Source organism: Bubalus bubalis, chromosome 8 (assembly GCF_019923935.1).
Source record: "Bubalus bubalis isolate 160015118507 breed Murrah chromosome 8, NDDB_SH_1, whole genome shotgun sequence".
Classification (NCBI taxonomy): Eukaryota; Metazoa; Chordata; class Mammalia; order Artiodactyla; family Bovidae; genus Bubalus; species Bubalus bubalis.
The window spans coordinates 50,221,610-50,246,433 of NC_059164.1; the positions used below are offsets into that span (position 1 = coordinate 50,221,610).

General features: G+C 43.5%; 1 protein-coding gene across 6 annotated transcripts in view; it reads left to right on the forward strand.

Moving 5' to 3' along the window:
• The window catches only part of CTTNBP2 (cortactin binding protein 2), a 474,139-nt gene that overhangs the window by 428,839 nt on the left and 20,476 nt on the right, over positions 1 to 24,824 (forward strand). For all 6 annotated transcript variants that reach the window (XM_044946625.2, XM_044946624.2, XM_006071487.4 and 3 more), the window contains 3 exons: positions 911 to 990; positions 14,306 to 14,392; positions 14,473 to 14,572. In XM_044946625.2, the coding sequence (XP_044802560.2) occupies positions 911 to 990; positions 14,306 to 14,392; positions 14,473 to 14,572 (267 nt within the window). The remainder of the gene's footprint in view (positions 1 to 910; positions 991 to 14,305; positions 14,393 to 14,472; positions 14,573 to 24,824) is intronic.

The following is a 24,824-nucleotide window of genomic DNA, read 5'->3' on the forward strand; positions in this document are numbered from 1 at the left end:
TGCTGTCGAGTACAGCGTATGACGCATGTGATTATTATGGTACAAGCTAATCGTCAGTGAGCGTCTCCTGTGTGCTTGGTACTGTTGTTTACAGAACATGACAAGTACAAGTTCATGTAATCCTTACAACAGCGTAATTAAGATAGGTATCTCTGTTTATCCTCATTTTATGTATAAGGAAATTGAGGTTCAGAGAGATTGATGTTCTTATCTGAGTGTGTGCAGCTAGTACGTAGTATAGGAATTCTCAGTTTCCCAGCCCTTAATGCTAAAAGGCTACTGATTTTATCATGTATTTCCCAGGTTTGGGAATGGAGCTTTTAAAAATTCAGTTTCAACTAATAAAGTTTTATTTTATTATTTGACCTAAGTTTTTTTTTTTTTAAAAAAGCCTGAGACCATTCCAGAAAATTCCTTCAGGCTCGAACGCCATGTTGAGAGAGTGGCAGGCGGCACACAGAATGGGGTGGAAGTGGGGGTCAGAATTTGGGAATGCACCTGTACATTGATGCTGGCAAAGCTAGAACTTCTGAGGATTGGTATTATACATGGCTTATAAGCGGTAGAGTATTGAATCCAGCAATCAGAGAAGATACAAGCTACAGTGTTGGAACCTGGATGCGAAGGCCCTGGTCGTGATTGACAGGGGATGGGTGAGCTCGCCCTGGGGGAGATCAGGCCAGCTGAGGAACTCTTGGGAGCCACAGCAGGGGCTGTTTCTCAGCCAGTCCAAGGTGTCACAGCATTTTCACGACGGTAAAGGCACACTGGTTCCTCTTGGCCACATGTCAGCTCTGCCTACAGAAGTCAATAACCATCTTATATCATACATTCAGCTCTGTTGGGTTTTGATCATTCTTACAGTTGAGGTGAAGAGCCCATCTTCCTTCTGTGTGTTTCCTTCTCACAGGGCCTCAGGAGGGCTGCCTCAGTAGTGTGACCTACGCATCTATGATCCCTCTTCAGATGCTGCAGAACTACCTCAGACTGGTAGGTGGACCTGCAAGGTGGAGTCTTACGCTCCTGGTCCCAGTGAGGATTAGTTGGTTGCTCAGTTTTACATTGAGAGCCATGTGAGCCCCTCCTTCCCCTGTGCTCTGAGCTCATGACCTTTCCAGGGCCCCCTCCCTGGAAAACTGCTGATATCTTGCCTGGAAATTGCTGGGACCGAGAGACTGCATGTAACCTGCCAACTTTTATAGTTTGGGCAGGAGGAGGGTGTCTTTTCCTAACACAGACTTGGCATCAAGTAATTCCTCATTAATATGGAAGAGAATGACTGTAGCTATCAAGATGCCTGGCTGTAAACCTACTCAATTTAAAATTAAGTAAATATGCTAGCATTAGTATTGTATTGGTTTGCCACTTCAACAGAAGCAATTATAGCTTGGACAGTACAGAAGTTTATTTTCTCAAACACAGGAGTCCCAGCATATGTGGGGGCCCAGGGAGGCGGAAGGTGCAGGGTCTCAGGGTCTCAGTTCCATCTCTCTCCCAAGCTCCTCGCCCTTGGGGGTCATGTGTGGGCTTGGTCAGTCAGTCAGTGCTCCCAGGGTCCAGCCTGAGGGAGGAGAGCCAGGAGGGCAAGTCCCTGCCTTTCAGAGAAGCTGCACACACCCTTCCTGCCCAAGGAATTAGACACGTGTTCACACCAAACTGGGAGTGTGGACTTGCTGGGCAACCAGGCATTCAGCTAAAACTGAGTAGTTCTGTTATTAAAAGGAAGAAGGGAATATGATTATCAGGAAAGAGTAGCAAATTCTAGATACAAAATGGATAGATTTAATGCTTTGCATTTGTCCAGTACTTATCATGTGCCAGGCAGTATGAGGTAGCCAACACTGTCCATCCTATAGACCAGGAACCTGAAGCAGCAGAGAGGTAAGAACACGCTCAAGGCCATGAGCAACTTACCACAAACCAGTGAGCGATAAAGCCTTGTGTCACCAAGTTCCTGACACACACACATGTCTCTGCATGTGAAATGCATCTCAAACTAATATTGAAGGTGTAAAACATTGAACCATCATCTTGCCTTAATTTGGAAAGCTTAAAAAAAAAAAAAAATGAATGGCTTTGACTCTGACCCTTTACACAAGTTATTTCCATTAACTGAATTGATGTCTTTGATCCTGATGGAAAGAAGTTTTCAAAATCTTTCCATTGATCTAGCTAGGTTTACCACTGGGATTGACCTTTCTAAAAACAGCATATAAACATTCAAAGGCTTCACAATTTAGGAGACAGGGTGTCTTCTAAATCTGATACTTTCTCTGCCCACCCCACCCCCAGCCCTTCTCTCTCTCTCTCTCTCTTTTTTTTTTTTTTTTTTTTTTGCTATTTGCTCCTCTCTCTATGAAGGATCAAAGAAAGCCTGAGGGTTACATAGAAATGGGAAAGAAAGCTGTCTTATTCCTTTGCTTCAGTGAAGGTTAAAGTTATGTGACCAACTGGATTTCAGGAATGTGAGTCTAGGCTCTCAGTAAAATCAGTGGGTAGAATCAGGGCTTTTCAATCACCTGTTGAGATGATAAAATGACTAGAAAGGCGATGCAACCAGATTACAACTGTACATTAGTCTTGACTGACTGGCTCAGTCAAATGGAATTTCTGCTAGTCATACTGCATGCATGCTAAGTCACTTCAGTTGTGTCCGACTCTTTGCAGCTCTTTGGACAGTAACCCACCAGGCTCCTCTGTCCATGGGATTTTCCAGGCAAGAATATTGGAGTGGGTTGCCGTGCCCTCCTCTAGGGGATCTTCCTGACCAAGGGATCGAAGCAATCACTTTAAAATTTAAAGTGACCCTGGTGGCTCAGTTGGTGGAGAATCTGCAAGCCAATGCAGGAGATGTGTGGGTTTGATCCCTGGGTCGGGAAGATCCCCTGGAGAAGGAATTGGCAACTGACTTCAGTATTCCTGCCTGGAGAATCCCATGGACAGAGGAGCCTGGCGGGCTACAGTCCATGAGGTCACAGAAGAGTTGGACATGACTTAGCAACTAAATAAAAACAGGCAAGGATAACAAACACATAGTCATTGTGACTGTTTCTCCTTCTTTGCGTACATGCTAAGTCACTGCAGTGGTGTCTAACTCTCTGTGACCCTATGGACTGCAGCCTGCCAGGCTCCCCTGTCCATGAGATTCTCCAGGCAAAAATACTGGAGTGGGTTGCTGTGTCCTCCTCCATTCTCCTATAAAAGATTGTAAACCCTTTATGGAGATTGACCATCTGTGATGTATTCTTATATCCTGTTTAGTTATTTAATTTGGTTGTTTGACAGTTATTTGTTGAGAAGCTCCTAAACGCAGGCAGTGTTTTAGAAACTTAGGATATAGCTATATATAAGCTGCATTCCATGACCTCATGGAGCTTACACTGTAAACTGTGTAAGTATGTGTACAGTATCTGCCCCACTGTAAGGTGGGGCAGATAAAAAGCAGATGGATAAATACATCTGTAATGTGATATCCAGTACTAGTTATAAGTGTAATGAGAAATAGAACAGATAAAGAGGTAAAGAGCTAATGAATGGGGTGGCAGAAAGAGCTTTTGAATGGAGTTATTAGGAGAAATCTTTCCATTATGATGCATAGACAGAAAACTAGATGAAGTGAAGGTAGAAGCCTTGAGGAGGGTATCTGAAGCAGAAAGAACAGCTGGTACAGATGTGTCTAGGCTGGCAGTGAGAGATGACCAGAAGCCAGATCATGCAGGATCAAGGCAGGGACTTTGAATTTTATTTCAGTTATGATAGGAAGCCACTGGTAGGATTTGAGCTAGAGTGACATACACCACAATAACTGAAGTGTTGACAGTCTATACAGTAGACATGGAAACCTAGTAAAACCTGAGTGTTGAGTATTTATTTTAGACATACCTTGTTTTATTGCACTGTGTAAATACTGCTTTATTTTAATTTTTTTTATTTTTTTCAACGAATTGAAGGTTTGTTGGCAGTCCTGTGTGGAGCAAGTCTGTTGGTACCGTTTTCCACCAGCATTTGCTCATTTCATGTTTCTTATGGTAATTCTCCCAATATTTCAAATTTTTTTCATTATTATGTTTGTCATGGTGATCTGTGATCAATGATCTTTGATGTTACTAATATGTGAACCGTGAACTTCCTGATGTTCAAGCTGGTTTTAGAAAAGGCAGAGGAACCAGAGACCAAATTGCCAACATCCACTGGATCATGGAAAAAGCAAGAGAGTTCCAGAAAAGCATCTATTTCTGCTTTATTGACTATGCCAAAGCCTTTGACTGTGTGGATCACAATAAACTGTGGAAAATTCTGAAAGAGATGGAAATACCAGACCACCTGATCTGCCTCTTGAGAAATGTGTATGCAGGTCAGAAAGCAACAGTTAGAACTGGACATGGAACAACAGACTCGTTCCAAATAGGAAAAGGAGTACGTCAAGGCTGTATATTGTCACCCTGTTTATTTAACTTCTATGCAGAGTACATCATGAGAAACGCTGGACTGGAAGAAACACAAGTTGGAATCAAGATTGCCGGGAGAAATCTCAATAACCTCAGATATGCAGATGACACCACCCTTATGGCAGAAAGTGAAGAGGAACTCAAAAGCCTCTTGATGAAAGTGAAAGTGGAGAGTGAAAAAGTTGGCTTAAAGCTCAGCATTCAGAAAACGAAGACCATGGCATCTGGTCCCATCACTTCATGGCAAATAGATGGGGAAACAGTGGAAACAGTGTCAGACTTTATTTTTTGGGGCTCCAAAATCACTGCAGATGGTGACTGCAGCCATGAAATTAAAAGATGCTTACTCCTTGGAAGGAAAGTTATGACCAACCTAGATAGCATATTCGAAAGCAGAGACATTACTTTGCCAACAAAGGTCCATCTAGTCAAGGCTATGGTTTTTCCTGTGGTCATGTATGGATGTGAGAGTTGGAGTATAAAGAAAGCTGAGCGCCGAAGAATTGATGCTTTTGAACTGTGGTGTTGGAGAAGACTCTTGAGAGTCCCTTGGACTGCAAGGAGATCCAACCAGTGCATTTTGAAGGAGATCAGCCCTGGGATTTCTTTGGAAGGAATGATGCTAAAGCTGAAACTCCAGTACTTTGGCCACCTCATGCAAAGAGTTGACTCATTGGACAAGACTCTGATGCTGGGAGAGATTGGGGGCAGGAGGAGAAGGGGACGACAGAGGATGAGATGGCTGGATGGCATCACTGACTCGATGGACATGAGTCTGAGTGAATTCCGGGAGTTGGTGATGGACAGGGAGGCCTGGCGTGCTGCGATTCATGGGGTTGCAAAGAGTCGGACATGACTGAGCGACTGATCTGATCTGATCTGACTACTACTACTGGCTGAAGGCCCAAATGATGGTTAGCATTTTCTAGCAATAAAGTATTTTTTAATTGGGCTTCCCAGGTGGCACAGTGGATTAGGGTATGCACATTGCTTTTTAAACATTTAATAGATGACAGTATGGTGTAAACATAAACATAAATTTTATATTCACTGGCAACCGAGAAAGTCATGTGACTTGCTTTATTGAGATACTTTATTGCAGTGGTCTGGAACCAGACCAGCATGCCTGTATATGCCAAGCTTTGTTATAAGTATATAGATGGTTTCCTTTAATCATTCTATGAGATAGCTACTTATACCAGTTACTCTCATTTTAAAGGTGAACAGACCAAGACTATTTGCTCAGGATCCTCAGGGAGAAAGTGGTAGCACCTAAGGAATTGAACCTAGGCTGTCTTCCATGCTTATGCATGTTATCAGAGTTTATACTGGCTATTAATCTATGGTTTAGACATAGTTGTAGTATACGGTTTTTTACTGTGTGTGTGTGTGTGTGTGCTTAGGGCTTCCCAGGTGGCGCTAGTGGTAAAGAACACGGGTGCCAGTGCAAGTAGACGTAAGAAACACGTCTTCCATCCCTGGGTCAGAAAGATCCCCTGGAGAAGGAAATGGCAATCCACTCCCGTATTCTTGCCTAGAGAATCCCATGGACAGAGGGGCCTGAAGGGCTACCATCCATAGAGTCTCAAAGAGTCGGACCTGATTGAAGCAACTTAGCACGTGCTCAGTCATTCAGTTGTGTTCTGCTCTTTGAGACCCCGTGGACTGAAGCCCGCCAGCCTTTTCTGTCCATGGGATTTTTTCCTAGGCAAGAATAGTGGAGTGGGTTGCCATTTCCTCCTCTAGGGGATCTTCCTTACCCAGGGTTTGAACCCTCGTCTCCTGCATTAGCAGGTGGATTCTTTACAGCTGATCCATATGAGAAGCACAATATGTGTAAATGGGGTAAATAGAATTCATGTATTAAAGCACTCATGCAGAAAACCAAATGGAGTGAAACCTTTAAATCAGACTTTTTTTTTTATTTAAATGATGTTCATTTTAAATACTGTTCTTTCCCTGAATAGTTAAATAATACAAGTACATTTTAAGTCTTCATCCTTGAGTTAATAAAGAGACATTTAACTTAATTGAGTTTGAATCACTAATAACTTATTATAATAGTTGAATGTTTTTATCTCAAACTTTTCTCTAAGTCAGTTTTCAACTTTTATTAGCTTATTAATAACTATAATTTAATAAATCAGTGACTATTATACTAGAAAAATACTTGAGTAGATCACCCTTATCTGATACCTGTTTTTAAATGTAGAACTCTGAATCCTCATGAACACAATTCTTGAGAATTACATTGACTGTCCACTTCAGTGTGTGCCATGCTCATCATCAAGAATCATCACTAGGAGGTTCTACTTACTCTTCATATATTCCCAAAATAAATTTGCTATATTCCCATAGAAATGATGCTGTAAATGATGGTTTTGTATCTTAACATTGCCCATAAAAGCTTATCAACCCCTTTAGGAGATGACCAGGCTCAGCCTAATCTTTTTCAGGGCATGAGGGACAATACTGGGTCAGGTCCTAGTGGAAAATCTGGGGCTGGAAGAGTTCAGGAGTACTAGAGGCCAGGTGATAAGGGGGAAATTATATCTAAGAGTTATATCTTACAGTCTTTTTAAATAGTTATATACCCAAGTTACTGCTTTTGTGCTAGTGTGTAATGGCCTGTCTTTATTCAAAGTTAGTAACCAAGTCTGATCTTGGCTTTTATGGTTTCCATAAGCTCATTTGTTCATACTGTTCATGGCGTTCTCAAGGCAAGAATACTGAAGTGGTTTGCCATTCTCTTCTCTAGGGGCCACGTTTTGTCAGAACTCTACACCATGACCCGTCTGTCTTGGGTGGTCCTACACGGCATGGCTCACAGTTTCATTGAGCTAGACAAAGCTGTGGTCCATGTGATCAGTTTGGTTAGTTTTCTGTGACTGTGGTTTTCATTCTGTCTACCCTCTGATGGATAGGGATAAGAGGCTTATGGAAGGTTCCTGCTGGGAGAGACTGACTGAGGGGGAAACTGGGTCTTGTTCTGATGGGTGGGGCTGTGTTCAGTAAATGTTTAATCAAATATTCTGTTGATGGGCGGGGCTGTGTTCCCTCCTTGTTGCTTGACCTAAGGCCACACTATTGTGGAGGTAATGAAGATAAGGGCGACCTCCTTCAAAAGATCCCATGCATGCACTGCTGCACTCAGTGCCCCCAACCCTGCAGCAGGCCACCACCAACCCATGCCTCTGCCGGAGACTCCTGGATACTCACGGGCAAGTCTGGGTCAGTCTCTTGTGGGGTCACTGCTCCTTTCTCCTGGGTCCTGGTGTATACAAGGTTCTGTTTGTGCCCTCCAAGAGTCTGTTTCCCCAGTCCTGTGTGAGTTCTGGTGGTTCTATGGTGGGGTTAATGGCAACCTCCTCCACGACGGCTTATGCCATACCCAGGTCTGCTGCGCCCAGAGCCCCTGCAGCAGGCGACTGCTGACCTGTACCTCCACAGAAGACACTCAAACACAGTTCTGGCTCAGTCTCTGTGGGTTGGGCGTGTGTTTTGTGCCCTTCCCAGGTCTGAGCAGCTCAGGCAACCAGGTGCTTGGCAAATCACCTCTCCAGTCCTGGCCGCTTGCTTTCCCGGGTGCGCCGCGAGAGCACCATCTCAGGTGTGCTGTATGTCTCCTCTGGAGAGCTGATCTCAGGCTGAGACCCTCCTGGTGGATGTCAAGCATCCAGGATCTCAGGAAGACAGGTTAGCAGCTGGGAGCCTGCTCACAGTTTGGTGGAAGATGTCATCTCTGGGGCTGAGATTGTAGCAGCCCCTTGCCTTCCAGCTCTGGCTGTCACAAGCCTACCTCTCTACCTCCTGGCGGGGAGGGGCTGGTATGCAGCCAGCTAGCATGTATGCATATGAGAGTTGGACTATAAAGAAAGTTGAGTGCGGAGGAATTGATGCTTTTGAACTGTGGTGTTGGAGAAGACTCTTGACAGTCCCTTAGACAGAAAGGAGATCCAACCAGTCCATCCTAAAGGAAATCAGTCCTGAATATTCATTGGAAGGACTGATGCTGAAGCTGAAGCTCCAATACTTTGGCCACCTGATGTGAAGAACTGACTCATTGGAAAAGACCCTGATGCTAGGAAAGATTGAAGGCAGGAGGAGAAGGGGATGACAGAGGATGAGATGGTTGGATGGCATCACCAACATGATGGGCATGAGTTTGAGTAGGCTCTGGGATTGGTGATGAACAGGGAAGCCTGGCATGCTGCAGTCCCTGGGGTCACAGAGAGTTGGACACAACTGAGTGACTGAACTGAACTGAACTGAAGCTTATTTTTGAAAGCATATAGTGTGGGTGTCTCTCTGTATCTGAACTGGAATTTTTCTTGAATTCCATCATTCTTTGTACCTAGTCTATAAAGAGAGACCTCAGCAAATGCCTAAACACACTAGCATGAAAGACCCCCGGCTTTGGTTATGCCTGATGCTGGATGTTCCAGTATTATCTGGGGGGGTTCTACATGAGTAAGTTGACAGTAACTGTATTCTGTGTGGCTCTGAAGTCATATATAAATTAGTTGTTTAAAATTAAGTTTTCAGAGAGGTTGTAATGAAAGTCTTAGCTATAAAGCATGACCCTTTAACCTATAGCCATCCCAGTTTCATTAGCTCTGTAAAGACCTTTTATTTTTCGTTCTTTTTTGAGTTCAGCATCTCAGCACAGCTTGGCCTAAAAACTGTCTCAGGTAGTAGAAGCTTGTCCTCAGACAAGTGAAACTCTGACCAAACATTGAAGTTTATTGCTGTAAAATAATGCCACAAGTCTGAAAACACATTGCAGGTGCCACATTGGCTATAACAGGACTACAGCCCCTCCGGTAAACTCCATTCTGCAGAAAAACACTGTGGAGGGAAAAAAAGATAAAGGGATAGATGGGCCTTTGTGAAGGTCATTGTCTCCATTTATCCAGAATTCACTTGCCTCACAAAGCACTAATTGGCATGTGATGAGAGCTTCCTGAATAGGCTCTGAAGACACAAGAATAAAAGGGATTGGTACCAATTGTGATAACAAGCCCTGTGTCCCTTTACTAATAAGCAGAAATGTCACACTGTAAGCATGCACTTAGAAGATAAATCTGGGGACTACAATTCACCTTTTAGAAGTTGGGTTTCTAAAAGCAGATCTCCTTTCAACATAGTTAAAATATTTACTACCCCCTCCTCCCCTAGTCTGTTTACCTTCCTGTCTACCTATCTGTCTATCTTTAGAGCTGCCCTCTGCTGGAAGCATGGAGCATGTATATTTTTTAAACCTCAGGCCTTGCTATTTGGAGAAATAACATGGTAACTCTAAAACAGATAAATATGTTTTCTTGGCATAGTTTTGCATGTTTTCACCAGTTTAAATATAACAAGGGGCTTCCATAATCAGTTTTTTTGTTCAGCTCTTAAATGGTAACCAACACAACTGTATCATTTGATGAGCTAGAACAAAATATCATTCACAAAAAAATTGATAATGCGTGAAATAAGTAGAAACCCACTAATAGGATGTTTTCATTAGAACGTCTGAATGATCTAGAAGTCTTTTACCTTGATTTACTTATTGAATTTACTTATCTATATTCTAGAAAGGATGTAAGACTGTGTGAACAGACATGCTTACTACTAGTGAATGGCCTTTCAGTAAAATTTTTCTGTCTTTCCTGAGAACCAACAATCTGAGAACAAATGAGGTGCTGGAATTGAAGACAGCTTATCTGTGAAGTTGGGTCTCTTGCTGATAGATGACTTCAAAGTCAATCTTAAGAAAATGTAGGCAGTTTGACAGGATGGCTAAACTTGTTTTCAAAAGTGAGACAAGATTAAATAGCAGTGTTAGTTGAAAATCTCAGTGGACTTCCCTAGTAGTTTAGCTGGTAAAGAATTTGCCTGCAATGCAGGAGCCCTAGTTCGATTCCTAGTTCGATTTATTGAACATCCGCTGGAGAAGAGATAGGCTACCCACTCCAGTATTCTTGAGCTTCCCTGGTGGCTCAGCTGGTAAAGAATCTGCCTGCAATGCAGGAGACCTGGGTTCGATCCTGGGTTGGGAAGATTCCCTGGAGGAGGGCATGACAACCCAGTCCAGTATTCTTGCCAGGAGAATGCCCATGGACAGAGGAGCCTGGCAGACTACAATCCATGGGGTCACAGAGAGTCAGACACAACTGAGCGACTAAGTGCAGCACACAGCACAGACTATTCAGTAAACCTTGAAAATCTGTACCTGTTTCACTAGTGTGAAACTATCCATTCTTGGTGAGAGAATTTCTACCCAGTAATTCATGGCAATTTGGGATTAATTTGGAGAGCTCAAGATTTCTGCTTTAAAATTGCACCTGCCAAGCAGCACCTAACACACAATTTCCCACTAAAGTACTTTTAAAAAGGGATAAAGCTTCATAGTAACAGAGAAAAATAGAACTGAGGTCTTCCTTGGGCAAGAATCTAGAAAATTTTTTCACTAACTTGAGGAGCAAGAGATTGTCAGGTTTATTTATTTGAGGCCTACCTGAGATGAGATAGGAAAATATTGTTATCTTTCTCTTATCTATCTTTACTAATGATTCAAAAAAAAAAAGCAAGATTTACTAGCAGTTAGAAAATTGAGCATACCTCCTTTACTGCTTCTGCTTTTGGCAGCACCGTGATACTTTGCTCCACCCCCTGTCAGCACAGGTCCTTCCGCAGCTGTGCAGAGGTTGGATCCTAGAAATCCCCAAGCAGAGATCACGGGCTTTGATGAGACTGTGCTGCATTGGGAAGTATATTCTATCTGCACTCTCAGTGGGCTGGGTACAGGAGCATCCTGCCTCCCGGGTCTGCAGTTCAGCTCATGCACTTGTCTCCCAAGGGAAACAGCAGGACCTTAGTCCACTGCAGCCAGTGCTGGATCCTGGAGTTTAACTAGAAATTATAGACACCAGCCTGCCATCCATCTAGTGACCTAATTCAGCTGGAAAATCAGTGGACAGTGAGTGAAATCAGTAATGGTCCACACATCCTGCTTTACTGCAGAATTCTTCCTGTCACTTCACAGTAGATAAATACCCATGACAACTTAACATTATACTGTGGAAGAATACTGCAGAAAAGAACAAAACCTCCCTGAAAACTCAGAAGAACACAGCTTAAAAATAACTTTTAAAAAAAGAACAAAGAACTTTGGGAGATTATGTTCATTCTCTAGAGGATGCAAGGAGATAGCTTGTGAAAGCAGAGCAAGAAAGCCATGGTGGAGGGCAGGATAAGATGAAAAGGAAAAGGGTTGGAAAGCAGATGGATGAGGCAAGGAGCTCATCAAAGAACAACCGAAAATGCAATGGCCTCATTGAAATTGTACTTGAGATCATAAAGAGCAGAACAGAGGTGGTACGAGAAAGTTCCATTCAGGGTTGTGAGTGTAGAAGAGAAGGACAGAGTTAGGGTAATGATGAAGGGACAGGTATCCTCACAGAGCACAGCAAGGGAACTTGAGCCTTACAGGTGTGCCTTAGAACTAGAAGAGGAGAAATTAACAAAAGCATAATGGAAGAAAAAATTTCCAAGCTGATAAAAGTTTGCACATGTCCAAAGGATTTACCCTATTTCATTTAAAATTGGAAGAAAGAGACCGTAACTAGATAAATCTGGGCAATGGGCAACAGTTTTTAATGACAAGAACAATCTGTGTATCCCCAAGCTTCCCCGCTATCACATAGGTACAAATGAGAACAGACTGTGCTGTAATAATAATTCTTTAATAAACGCTTACCCCTGAAGTCTTGTGGTGCCACGGCCTCACTGCCTAGAAGCAGAGCCTCAGCTGAACTCTCTAGGATGTTATCTCTCCTGTGTCTCTGAGGGAGGCCCTGTCCCAGGCTTGGTCCTGGCTGGCGCCTTTACCACTGCTTGGTTTTCAGATTCCCAGTTCCACGGAAAACAGCCCAGGCCAGTCGCTGCTGAGCTCAGCCTCTCATTTTAGGATCCTGATGTTTGTCAGGCAGCTGCAGCCACTGCCATTTTCCTTCCAGACAGGCTAGTCTCTCTGTTGCTGCCCTACCCCCACTGTGAATCCAACTCTTCCCTTTTTTATTGAAGGCTTAACAGTGGTGGAATAATATTTAAAATAAGATGAAATCGCTTGTGGTTACCAGATAAATTGTCTTTCAGAGCCTAAAACTCAGTCCCCAGTGCAACATCAAGGGGCCCCTTTAGGATCACTTCCTTCCTCAGCCCATTGTCTGACACCTAGTGGTCAAGCCTGGTTTCCCTTCCCTTCCTAGGAGTTCGTCTAAAAACATCAGGGTCTCCTGGGAGGCCAAAGCTCAGGTCTTAAAGGCCCCAGGTAAGGAAGGAGTTCCCTTTTCCTTCCATACTAAGGGCTTTCCCTCAAGCCTTCCTTTCATATCTCAGAATCTGCCTTTTCCTGTAAGGAGCCAGGGGCATAGTCACTGTCTTCACAAAAGTCCACTCTGGTCACCCTCTAGGATGTGACCTTCCCTGTTATGTAAAAGGGACAGACTGATCAGAGCACAGGAGAGCAACGGCAGCACAAAGATACACATCCATGTCCTTACATTGTCCCATCGCAGATTAAAAAGAGAGAAAAGACCTATCGTGTCTTAACACTTTTCTAAGTCTGGGTGGCTCAATCTTCAATCCTCATATGAACTTTGTCAACGGTACTAGTTAGGTTGGTGCTTCACCTGTGTGGGTCCTTTTCTGCCAAACCTTTCCAGGAAGAAACCTCCCCAGCATGGGAGCACAGCGCTGGAGTATGGAGGTGTGGGAGGCTGATCTCCACCCCAATTTCACTCTAAACATCATTGCCCTTGTCCTGCATAAAACATCATTCATTGACTTTCCATCTTAGCACCCACTACATCTCCACCTGTTCTTAATTGAGATATTTTTATACATGAGGATAAAGAGTTTTTAAAATCACTATAGGCTTCCAGGAAGGAGACTTTTTATTTTTTTAACAAAGGAAAAGTGATCAGCCAGGCTGTACCTAGATTTCTGGAATTCAGTGGGATCATATAGAGAATTGATCCAAGTATTTTATCCTCATGAAGATGTCCTTTATGTAAAAAGTCAACACAAAGATATTCTCTGATATACAATAGGTGTAAAAAGATGGCACTCCTGTATGCTTAAAAACCAAATACATGCATATCAACTGTGCAGAGAAGAAAACTGGAAGGAAACATGAACCATATTATAGTGGTTGCTTTGGTGATTTCTATTCTGCTTCTTTATTTTTCTTTGTGTTGTCCAAAATTTCCTGAAAAACATTCACTGCTATTTTAACCTCTGAAAAGTAAGATAAGCATTGGGAAAATTTGAACTAAAGAGCATCTGTAAAGGATAATAATTTTAAAAAATTACAGAATATCTATAAGGGACAAAATACACTAGGAACTGTGTTCCCAGGTAGTATACTGAACCTCAGTGTAGAAAATGGAGGAAAGAAAGGAATATACTTTTTCAAAAAAGGCCCTCTCTCGCTATAACCATGTAAATACTGTGTAAAATTTGGAGAAGGCAGTGGCACCCCACTCCAGTACTCTTGCCTGGAAAATCCCATGGACGGAGGAGCCTGGTGGGCTGCTGTCTATGGGGTCGCACAGAGTCAGACATGACTGAAGTGACTTAGCAGCAGCAGCAACTGTGTAAAATATAAAATACTGTTTGTCAGTGTTCACATTAAAATGAAAGCCCATATGCCCAGTGAATGAAGCCAATCCCTAGAAAAATACTTTTAATCTTTTGAAAGGCAGAAAACAATCAGAAAGGACATTCTACACCATGTAAATAAACCAATAATTTAATATTTATCTTTTCTCTAATATTTTTACCAAGATCTTCTCTTGGCTTATTAATAGGTCGAGCAATATCATAATGTCATTTTCCATGGCCCAGAAGGGAGCTTGCAAGACTACATCGCCCATCAGCTTGCACTCTGCCTGAAGGTATGGGTTAACCACATACCCTCTCTTTTGCTTTGAAAATGCGAAAGAGTTCAGAACTAACCACACTCTTCTTATCACAGCACAAACAAATGGCTGCAGGATTCCCCTGTGAAATAGTGAGAGCCGAAGTGGATGCTGATTTCTCCAAGGAACAGCTAGTAGATCTGTTCATCAGTAGTGGTAAGACCATCTCAGCAAACTGAATTGTGATAACCAAAAGGCATGTTTTGTCAGTTAAGCCATTGCAAGGAAAAAATGTTGTGCTTCGGGATAAATTTAAGTAGACTGTTCAATTATGCCGCAGCTGTGGGATGAAAACTGGGAACCCCGGTGACACTTGTGAAAAGACATTAATGTACGTGTCATTGCATCTGTTCTACGTCCTGCATTCTGTTTATAAATTATCTGGTTGAAGTGTAATATATAACTGGCACTGCTGCTGCTGCTGCTAAGTCACTTCAGTCGTGTCCGACTTTGTGCGACCCCATAGACGGCAGCCCACCAGGCTCCCCTGACCCTGGGATTCTCCAGGCAAGAACACTGGAGTGGGTTGCCATTTCCTTCTCCAATGCATGAAAGTGAAAGGTGAAAGTGAAGTCGCTCAGTCGTGTCTGACTCTTCACGACCCCATGGTCTGCAGGCCGCCAGGCTCCTCCATCCATGGGATTTTCCAGGCAAGAGTATTGGAGTGGGGTGCCATTGCCTTCTCCAATAACTGGCACTAGAGGATACCAAAGGAGGCAGTGGGTGGTGGGAGCAGTCCACCTTAGTGAAACTATTGTATCATTGGTGCAGTTTTGAATTAATTGCACAGTGGTAATAAGTGATCGATTTTTTAGTAACTTTTATTATTCATAAATTCTGTACAACAGAGCACCCCTTATTGTTGCACCTGGGGGGCACTGCTTTCTCCACTTAATTCTCAGTATGCCACTGACCAGCACTTTGCTAAACACAAACCATGCATTAATTAACTCATTTGGACTTCCCCAGTGGCTCAGCAGGTAAAGAATCCTCCTGTAATGTGACATGGGTTCCATTCCTGGGTCTAGAAGATCCTCTGGAGTAGGAAATGACAACCTGCTCCAGTATTCTTGCCTGGAAAATTCCATGGACAGAAGAGCCTGACGGGCTACAGTCCAAAGGGTTGCAAAGAGGCAGACATGACTAAGTGACTGAGCACACTCAGTCTCCACAACAACCCTATGCAAGCTGGGTTTTTTCCCCCACTCTGAGAGATTCCAGTTTAATTTGTCTGAAGTGTGGAATGGGCACCAGCATTTAAAATTTTTTTTTACTGCAGTTATAGTTGATTTACAATGTTGTGTTAGTTTCAGGTGTACAGCAAAGTGAATCTGTTATACGTATACATGGATCCACCCTTTTCTTAGTTCTTTTTCCCATGTAGGCCATTATAGAGTATTTATTTATTTTTGGCTGTGCTGGGTCTTCACCGCTGCATGCGGCTGTAAGTAGTTGCAGTGTGAGGGCTTCTCGTGGTGGTGGCTTCTCTTGCTGTAGCTCACAGGCTCTAGGGTGCCCAGGCTTCAGTAGTGGTGGTGCATAGGCTTAGTTGCCTCATGGCATGTGGGCTCTTTCCTGGCCAGAGATCAAACCCATGTCTCCACATGGGCAGCTGGACCACCCCTTGAGTTGGTATTATTATCTCCATTTCAAAGGTGAGGAAACAGGCATGAAGAGCTTCAGTAACTTGCCACAACTACACAGCGGCAGAACCGTGATTTAAACATATTAATTAATACAGCATTTTCCTGAATTCCCCATCTTAGGCTCCAGAGCTTAACACCCCCATCTCCAGCACAGGCAGTTAGTATAACCCTGGAGAGTATAAATGACTAGTGAAACAGAACTGAAATGGAGCAGCCTCTGGTCTCTATGGGCTCAAAACCTCAGAGAACCTGCGGATGGGGTGAAGGAGCGAGGTGGTTGTGAACTGAGTTAGGATGCAATAAAGTGCAAATTCAGGTCTCTTCTTTAGGGGAAGGGGCAATTCTCATCTTTGGACCTGTGATCAAGGGAGATATCCTGCAGCTGGTGACCAGGCTGAGGAAGATGGAAATTACCAGGAATTCCTAAGCCAAGAAATACAATGAAGAGGCAATTTAGAGACAGACTGAGGAGTCCACAGACATAGAAGCACATTTTGGGGACAGGAAAACTCCACCAGAATCTGAATGTTGCCGTAGTACTCAGGCGACTCTTTGCCAGAAAGTAGTGAGAGTAAGTGACAGAAAACTGTTTTCTCTAACAATACTAATAAAAGCTAATGTTTATTAAGCTTTGTCTCTGGTAAGCCCTATTTGGGGCTTCCCTGGTAGCTCAGACAGTAAAGAATCTACCTGCAATACAGGAGACCCAGATTCAATCCCTGGGTCAGGAAGATCCCCTGGAGAAGGGAATGGCAACCCAGTCCAGTATTTTTGCCTGGAGCATTCCATGGATAGAGGAGCCTGGCAGGCTACAGTCCATGAGGTCACATAGAGTCAAACACAACTGAGTGACTAACACACTTAAGCCCTATTCTAACCTCCCTGGTTTATAAACACTTGAGACAAGAGGTTAAGTGCTGGCCCATGGATGCCACAGTGAGTACACAGCAGTGCAGACTTAAACCAAGCAGTCAGAATCCTGAACCTGACCTCAATCACTGCCTGCTGCTGCTGCTCCTCAAAAACTCATCTGCGGCCCCCATTTCCCCCCCTTAGTTTTATAGCAAAAACCCCCTACACTTTTTCAGTATTCAGTCTTTCTTCATTTCAGAGTAAGAAGTTAAAACATGATGTGTCTTGTCCTATCAGGGTAAACAGCAATTAGACTGAACTCTGTTCTAAGCTTAGCTAAAAAAAAGAGCTGAAAACAGTGAGTGAGATCAAGAAGGATGCTAAGGTGACCAGCTCAGCATTTCTAAATCTTTGAGGAGCACCTTCCTAAAAATAACTCTTCTTCCTAATTTCCCAATTTGGTAAGTCTCTTGGCCCCACACTTGGAGCTCAGGTCGCGTTGGCAGACCTGAAAACCTAAATGCCCACAAGTGCCATAAGCTACATAAAGGGGTGAAGCAGGCTGGTGGGGGCAGGAGGGAGGGAAGCCTGTCCCTATCTCCATGAGAACAGCAGCTCTCAGCTCTAAGTGGCTGAGTGGAGATGCAATTTCATGGGTTTTGTGACTTGCAGGAAGAAGCAAGAAACCCAAGTTTTTATGTGAAAATTTGGGAATTTGTTCTTCAGTGATTTCAACTATCTTAATTTTTAAAGCTATGTTAAGACCATCTAGAACCCCCCAGGTCCTCTGATTCACGGAGCACTCACTCTTGTCGCACAGCCAGTCCACAGCCATGTCCTGCCAAGTGGGCCCCAGTGTGTCTTTTCATCCATCCCCGTCGGGACCATCCTACTTCATGCCTCCTTTTACTCTGTCTTGTCTACTTGCCTGTAAGTGGCTGCTCTGCCCTCCTTTTCTCCTCCCTGAACATCCTTCACAGATCACCAGACCCCTAATTTGGTAAGTCTCTTGGCCAATTTGGTAAGCTCCCCACACTTGGAGCTCAGGTCACGTTGGCAGACCTGAAAACCTAAATGCCCACAAATGCTGTAAGCTACATAAAGGGTAGCTTTAGAAGCTCTTCATGATTCCTGTCCATTCTTCCATCACCCACCGAACGAAGTCAGTGCCAGTCTGTCTTCCATTCTAGGACATTGTTCCACTTAATTTGTTTACTTGACCTTTTTTCATTTTTTGAGATATAACAGTAAGTGCAAAGTATACAGGGTGTTGATATGATATCCAAATATTACAAAATGATTGCCACTGTATCATTAGCTAGAATTTCCATCACCTCATATAATTACCATTTCTTTCTTGCAGTGAGAACATTTACTGTCTACTCTCTCAGCAATTTTCAAGTATATAATAAATACAGTATTAACCCCCCAAACTTATTCATCTTATAACTGAAAGTTTGTATCCTTTGACTGGCATCTCATTTCCCTCACCCTCCAGACTTTGACAACCTCCATTCTACTCGGTTTCATCATTTTTAGATTTTTAGATTCCACATACAAGTAATACCATGAAGTATTTGTTTTACTCTGTCTGATTTACCTCCCCTAACATAATGCCCTCAAGGTCCATCCATGTTGTCCTAGACAGCAGAATCTCTTTCTTTCTCATGGCTGAATCAATCCTAGTGTATGCCACATTTTTGTTATTCATTCAGCTCTTGATGGATGGTTACATTGTTTCCATATTTTGTCTCTTGTGAATAATGCTGTGATGGACACAGGTGTGCAGATATCACTTCAAGATCCTGATTTCATTCCCTTGGGAGCTTTGCCCAGAAGTGATATTGCTGGATCATATGCTACTTCTGTTTTTTAGGTTTTTGAGGACCCTCCATACTGTTTTCCATACTGGCTGCACCAATTTATATTCCCACCAAGAGTGCCCAAGGGTTCCCTTTTCTATACATCATTACCATTTGTTAACTCTGTTTAGTGATAGCCTTTCTAACAGTTGTTAAGTGATATCTCATTGTGCTTTTGATTGATGTGGATTGGTGCATTTCCCAGACGGTTAGTGATGCTGAGCCTGTTTTCATGTACCTGTTGGCCATTTGTACATCTTCTTTGGAATATCTGACTCTTTAAAAAAATAGATATCTAAGCTCCAGCAGAATATAGTATTTCTTCCTCACATGTCCTTTGCTTTTCTACTCTCCAGATCTTTGTTTATTCTGCAGCCTTCATCTAGAATTACTCTGAAATTTCATCTAGAATAAACACACAAACTTTCGTTTCCCCCGCCCCCTACACACACACATACCATGACTACCGCATGGCAGGCTCCCAGTAAAGTACTGTGTTGTACATGACTAGTTAAAATAAGACATGGCAGCCCCTGTTTTAAATACTCTAAAGTGAAGTGAAGTCGCTCAGTCGTGTCTGACTCTTTGCGACCCCATGGATTGTAGCCTACTAGGCTTCTCAGTCCATGGGATTTTTCCAGGCAATAGTAATGGAATGGATTGCCATTTCCTTCTCCAGGGGATCTTCCCGACCCAGGGATCGAACCCGGGTCTCCCACATTGTAGCAGACGCTTAACCGTCTGAGCCACCAGGGAAGTCGTACTCTGAGGACACCCCAAATAAAGGCTTGTCTGATCTCTCCAGATATGACAACTACCTCTGATGAAGAGCAGTAAGCTTTGTTTACCTCTGAGTCCCACCCAACTATAGTTCAAGGCAGTGAGGCTTATTTGGGCTTTTATGTTCACCGACACATAGTATGAGCTCCTTGAAGGCTAGGAATGTAGCTTTTTCTTCTATTTCACTTTGTACACTGATTGCCAATAATTACTTGTTGAGTGAATGGCTGAATCTCCTGATATAAGAAATAGGCAAAGAAAAATGGAATGTTAATCACACTTAGTTGTCAGCAAGTAGAAGAACTTGCTTACAGTGAAGCTAGAAAGAAAAAAAAGGGAGTGTAGGAGTTGTTGAGGCAGTACTTGATGACAGGGCATAAAAACAGAATGAATTGGATTTCAGAAAGGTTTTCAAATGATAGACTGAGTCCAAAAAATCTACTCTCTTATGTAGGAAATAGTATAGCATCTCCACGTATTAAAGGATTTTTATTCTGTATTTGGCTCAATAATTTACAAGTATCAAATATCCTCTTTTTTTTTTAATAGCACAAATAAGACACAAACACAAGACTTCTACCTGCTAAGACCTTGAATGCAGTTACCCGTTAGCAAGCGGAGCATATTGTAGGTTCCTCATTCGCCTTCTTCCCCGCATCTAGTCAGTCCTCGTTCCTCTTGAATCTACTTCCCATATCTCATCTCCACCTTCCGCTCTCCAGTCCCCCTGCCACCTGTCATCTCTTGTTCAAGGGACTGTGCACTGACCCTTCTTGTTCTTCTCTCTCTCCTTTCAGAAGCCCTCTGCAGGCTTCCAGAGGGCTCACCCTAAAATGTAAAGCTGCTCATGACAATTTCCTATGATTATACTCTAGTGTCACCAGAATAGACACTGGAGGTCTCTGTCATGTCAGGAACATTGCAGTCTGGCTTCAGATCTCTGCCTCGCTGCTGTCTGTCCTCAGCTTCTGAAACTCCATCCATTGTGACCATCATTTTCACGGCAGTAGGACCCACTGCTCTTGACAGGTGGCCAATGAGGAGATCATGGGGAAGGTACATTGTGAGTAGATGGGGACACCAGAAATGCCTGAGGCAGTACCAGGGAATTGCAAGTGAGCCAGAAGGAAGGATCTATGGGTACTGTGGTGTCACTGTGTGTCGTGCAGAAAGCCCCCAGCAGGGAGTTTTCTTTTGTGGTGAAAGAAAGGGTGATGGAAGAGGACAGAGTAGAGAAGGCAGAGATCTGGGTTAGAGAAAAGGAGCTTCAAGGCTATTCTACCTAAGCTTATAGAATACTAATGGGACAGAAAATATCTATCCCCTAGTCTCTCTTATTTTTAACCAAGAAAGTAAATTGATTGAATAATATGACTGCCATATGAGGAATGTGCTGATTCATAAGGTGTTCTAAACATATTCCTAGTTTTTAACCTTATTTTCTAAAAAAGTTTATGTAGATTTAGCTGGAGGCATTACTTTGCCAACAAAGGTCCGTCTAGTCAAGGCTATGGTTTTTCCTGTGGTCATGCATGGATGTGAGAGTTGGACTGTGAAGAAAGCTGAGCGCCGAAGAATTGATGCCTTTGAACTGTGGTGTTGGAGAAGACTCTTGAGGGTCCCTTGGACTGCAAGGAGATCCAACCAGTCCATTCTGAAGGAGATCAGCCCTGGGATTTCTTTGGAAGGCATGATGCTAAAGCTGAAACTCCAGTACTTTGGCCACCTCATGCGAAGAGTTGACTCATTGGAAAAGACTCTGATGCTGGGAGAGATTGGGGGCAGGAGGAGAAGGGGACGACAGAGGATGAGATGGCTGGACGGCATCACCGACTCGATAGACGTGAGTCTGAGTGAACTCCGGGAGTTGGTGATGGACAGGGAGGCCTGGCATGCTGCGATTCATGGGGTCGCAAAGAGTCGGACATGACTCAGCGACTGAACTGAATTGAACTGACTGAAGAATGTTGAGCTTTCCTCTTCCAATGGGCATAGCACATACATTTCCATATATGTTCCTCTCTATGACTCTGTAGAAGAAAGCCAGTGAAAAGAGACAGAGAATGAATAAAAGAAGTATATGAGCAACAAAATACAAGAAGGAAGAGTAGCAGATTTTTAAAAATTATTAGTTTTAAGAATCTAAAACTTACGTGGATTCTGAAATGGTGCCAGTGAAGAAAGGAATGTAGAACAGAAGATCAGTTCAAAGAATGACATAGCATTTATACCTGCCGTGGATATTTTGTTCATTTTAAAATAACATCTTCCTCCTCGTATTGGCTTTTGTGAGAAACTGTCACGTCACATGGCTCAGTTATTCGGTAAGGAGGGTGTGAACGTGTATTAGAATTGGGTCAAATTTCTCCTCAGTATAAGGTATTGAGTTAGGTTAGCATGACAGATACTTTTTTAAATTACACGTGACAGTAGTAGTAAGAAAAAAAAAATTAAACACTCAATTGGTATTTTGAAACAATGCTTAGAATTCCTGAGAAAACTTTCTACTTCCAAAGAAATAAAGATGGAATTACTGTAATAATATCATATGTAATTGAAGTCTACCTAAATGAGATTTCCTCCTTGGACCCTGCATTGCTAGAGGCTCTTGGCAGACCTTTCCGTTGCTTCTCATCTGGACTCAGAGCATCATCCCCACAGAGCCTTGTTTTAAATGGACGGTGTAAAAGATAGGCCACATCCATCCCCAAAGAGGAGAGTGTGGACTTGGCCTCACCTTAGACATGAAGTAGTTTGGGTTTAACTATAAATGTGATGCATTATTTTTAAACCAATGAGTCTTGCTCTAGAACTTAGCTATCCAGAACTTTGCATACAAAGGTGTGCAAAACTGAACGATAGCCCTGAGCCTAGCCAAGGAAATATCTGATTAAGGTTACTGATCTCTGGGGAGGAGCAGAGATGATACACCTATCAAGTTAGAAGAAAGAAGGACAAAAAGAGATTCGTTTCAGAAATGGGGTTTTGAATTAGCAGAGGACAAAGGGAATTTAAATGGTCAACTTTCCCGCAACAGGCCAGAAGAAATCTCCAGATATAACATGGCATGAGTGGCCATCTTGTGTCTCCATAAACCCTGATCAAAGGCTGAATAATCCTTCAAATGCAAAGGTGTGATGAGGTTTTGCTTCTATGGTTGGTTAATATTATAGAAATGAATCCATGTTAAATAACTTGAACTAGACATGCTATTTCACAACTAAAGTGAAATTTACACTTGGACGAACTTGTTTTAGGATGTTGAACGTAAGTGGTCAGATGGAGAAGTAGGAAAAATTGAACATATGCAGCCAGGAGTGTTGAAGACAAAGCTTTTCACCAAAAAACAACCCAGTCTATTTGACCTGGGGTCAGTACCTTAGGGGAGACCGATATCAACAAAATTGAGATGGAAATCCAACCCAACTGTTATGAACAGCACCCCATGTACCTTTTGTCTAGGGCACAAGCTGTGCATTAAATATGGGATAAATTGAATCACTCACTATAAATACAATCCTTGCTTATGGACCCGGGAGAATGAGTTGGCATCTTTTTCCAGGAGATCTCCTACAATCCTATAAACTCATTTATCTCCAGCTTGAATCCTTCCTTGCTGCCTCCCTCCTTCTGATCCAGCCCCTGCTGGACATCTCAGGAGAGATGCCTCACTCATCAGACACTCAGGCTTGAGACATAGCCCATCACCACCGCCTCAAGTGTGCTCCCGCTCATGTGCTCTCTGCCTTCATTCACTGCATGGCTGCTCCTCTGGTGAGAACTTTTGAGTTGCCTCTATTGATACTCCCTCTTTGCCCCTCTCTCAAGACAGTCAACCACTGAGCTTTGTTATTGTTCAGTCACTGTTGTGTCCAACTCTGCAACCACATAACTGCAGGATGCCAGGCTTCCCTGTCCTTCACTGTCTCCCAGAGTTTACTCAAACTCATGTCCATTGAGTTGGTGCTGCCATCCAACCATCTCATCCTGTCACCCCCTTCTCCTCCTGCCCTCAGTATCAGGGTCTTTTCCACTGAGCTTTGCTGACTCATCTCAGAATACCCTTTTGTTCTGAGCCTTGGCCCTGGAGGAGGCTCCCGTTACCCCCTGTCCTCACGTCAGCAGTAAGAGCCTGTAGATGTGTTCTCTTGTTTCTTTACTCTCCCATCAATTCTGCCCACCAGAGCAAGATCTCAGAGGAGGAGCCAAATCGTGTTTCCTCCCGCCCATAAAGATTTCCACTGATTCCCAGAGCTGGTAGTTTCTCCCTTTCAGCATGACATCCCAGGCCTCCCACTTTTCATTTGTGGCTGGCTTCTGAGACTTCATTTCAACCAGTTTCATGCAGGCTGCACATGAAATGCCAGTGCCCCAGGCCCAGCACTGATTGACTGCATCACGGCCTCTGGGGATGGATCCAGGTGACTGCAGAGTGTGGCGCAGAATGAGGACATTGCCTGCCACCCTGCTGCCCACAGACGGGGCTCCTGGATTCCACCCCACTGATGTGGCTTTGCCCCCGAGCTCCCAGCCCATTCTGGAGGCCTGAGTCAGCTTTGAGCTCGCCTTCATGCCACTCTTGAAACTACTCTAACCTTAGTTTGAGGTTCCAGTCCCTTCAAGGACTGAGCTCTGCCTAGAGTCCATTCTCCCACCTGTGCCATTTCTTAAACCTAGAAAGCCTTCTTCCAATCTGTCAAGATGCCATTCTTCATAATGGGTCCAGTTTAAAATGCCACATTCCCCCAGTTAGAATCGGTCACCTCCAGCACTGTGCCGTAGTGCTTAGCACAGTACGCAGGGCAAGGGGGCAGTGGAAGACATTGTTGAGATGCAATTACATGTTCCTGTAGGCACGTTCTAGCTGGATGCGCAGCTTCAAAGCTACTAGAACCAGCCAAACACTTCCCTGGTGGCTCAGTGGTAAAGAATCTGCCTGCCAGTGCAGGAAATGTGGGTTTGATCCCTGTGTCGGGAAGATCCCTGGAGGAGGGCATGGCAGCCCCACTCCAGTATTCTTGCCTGGAGAACCCCATGGACAGAGGAGCCTGATAGGCTGCAGTCCACAGGGTCACAGAAGAGTTGGGCATGACTGAGCAACTAAATAACAACAAATTATGTGTTCCTGCAGACACATTCTAGCTGGATGTAGCAGCTTCAAGGCCGCTAGAACTGGCTGTACACTTAATCCAGATCAAGGAAAAACTGGAGACCTTCAGTCCTTAGTTACAGAAAAGCAGATACATAAGCCATTCAGCCTTTTTTTTT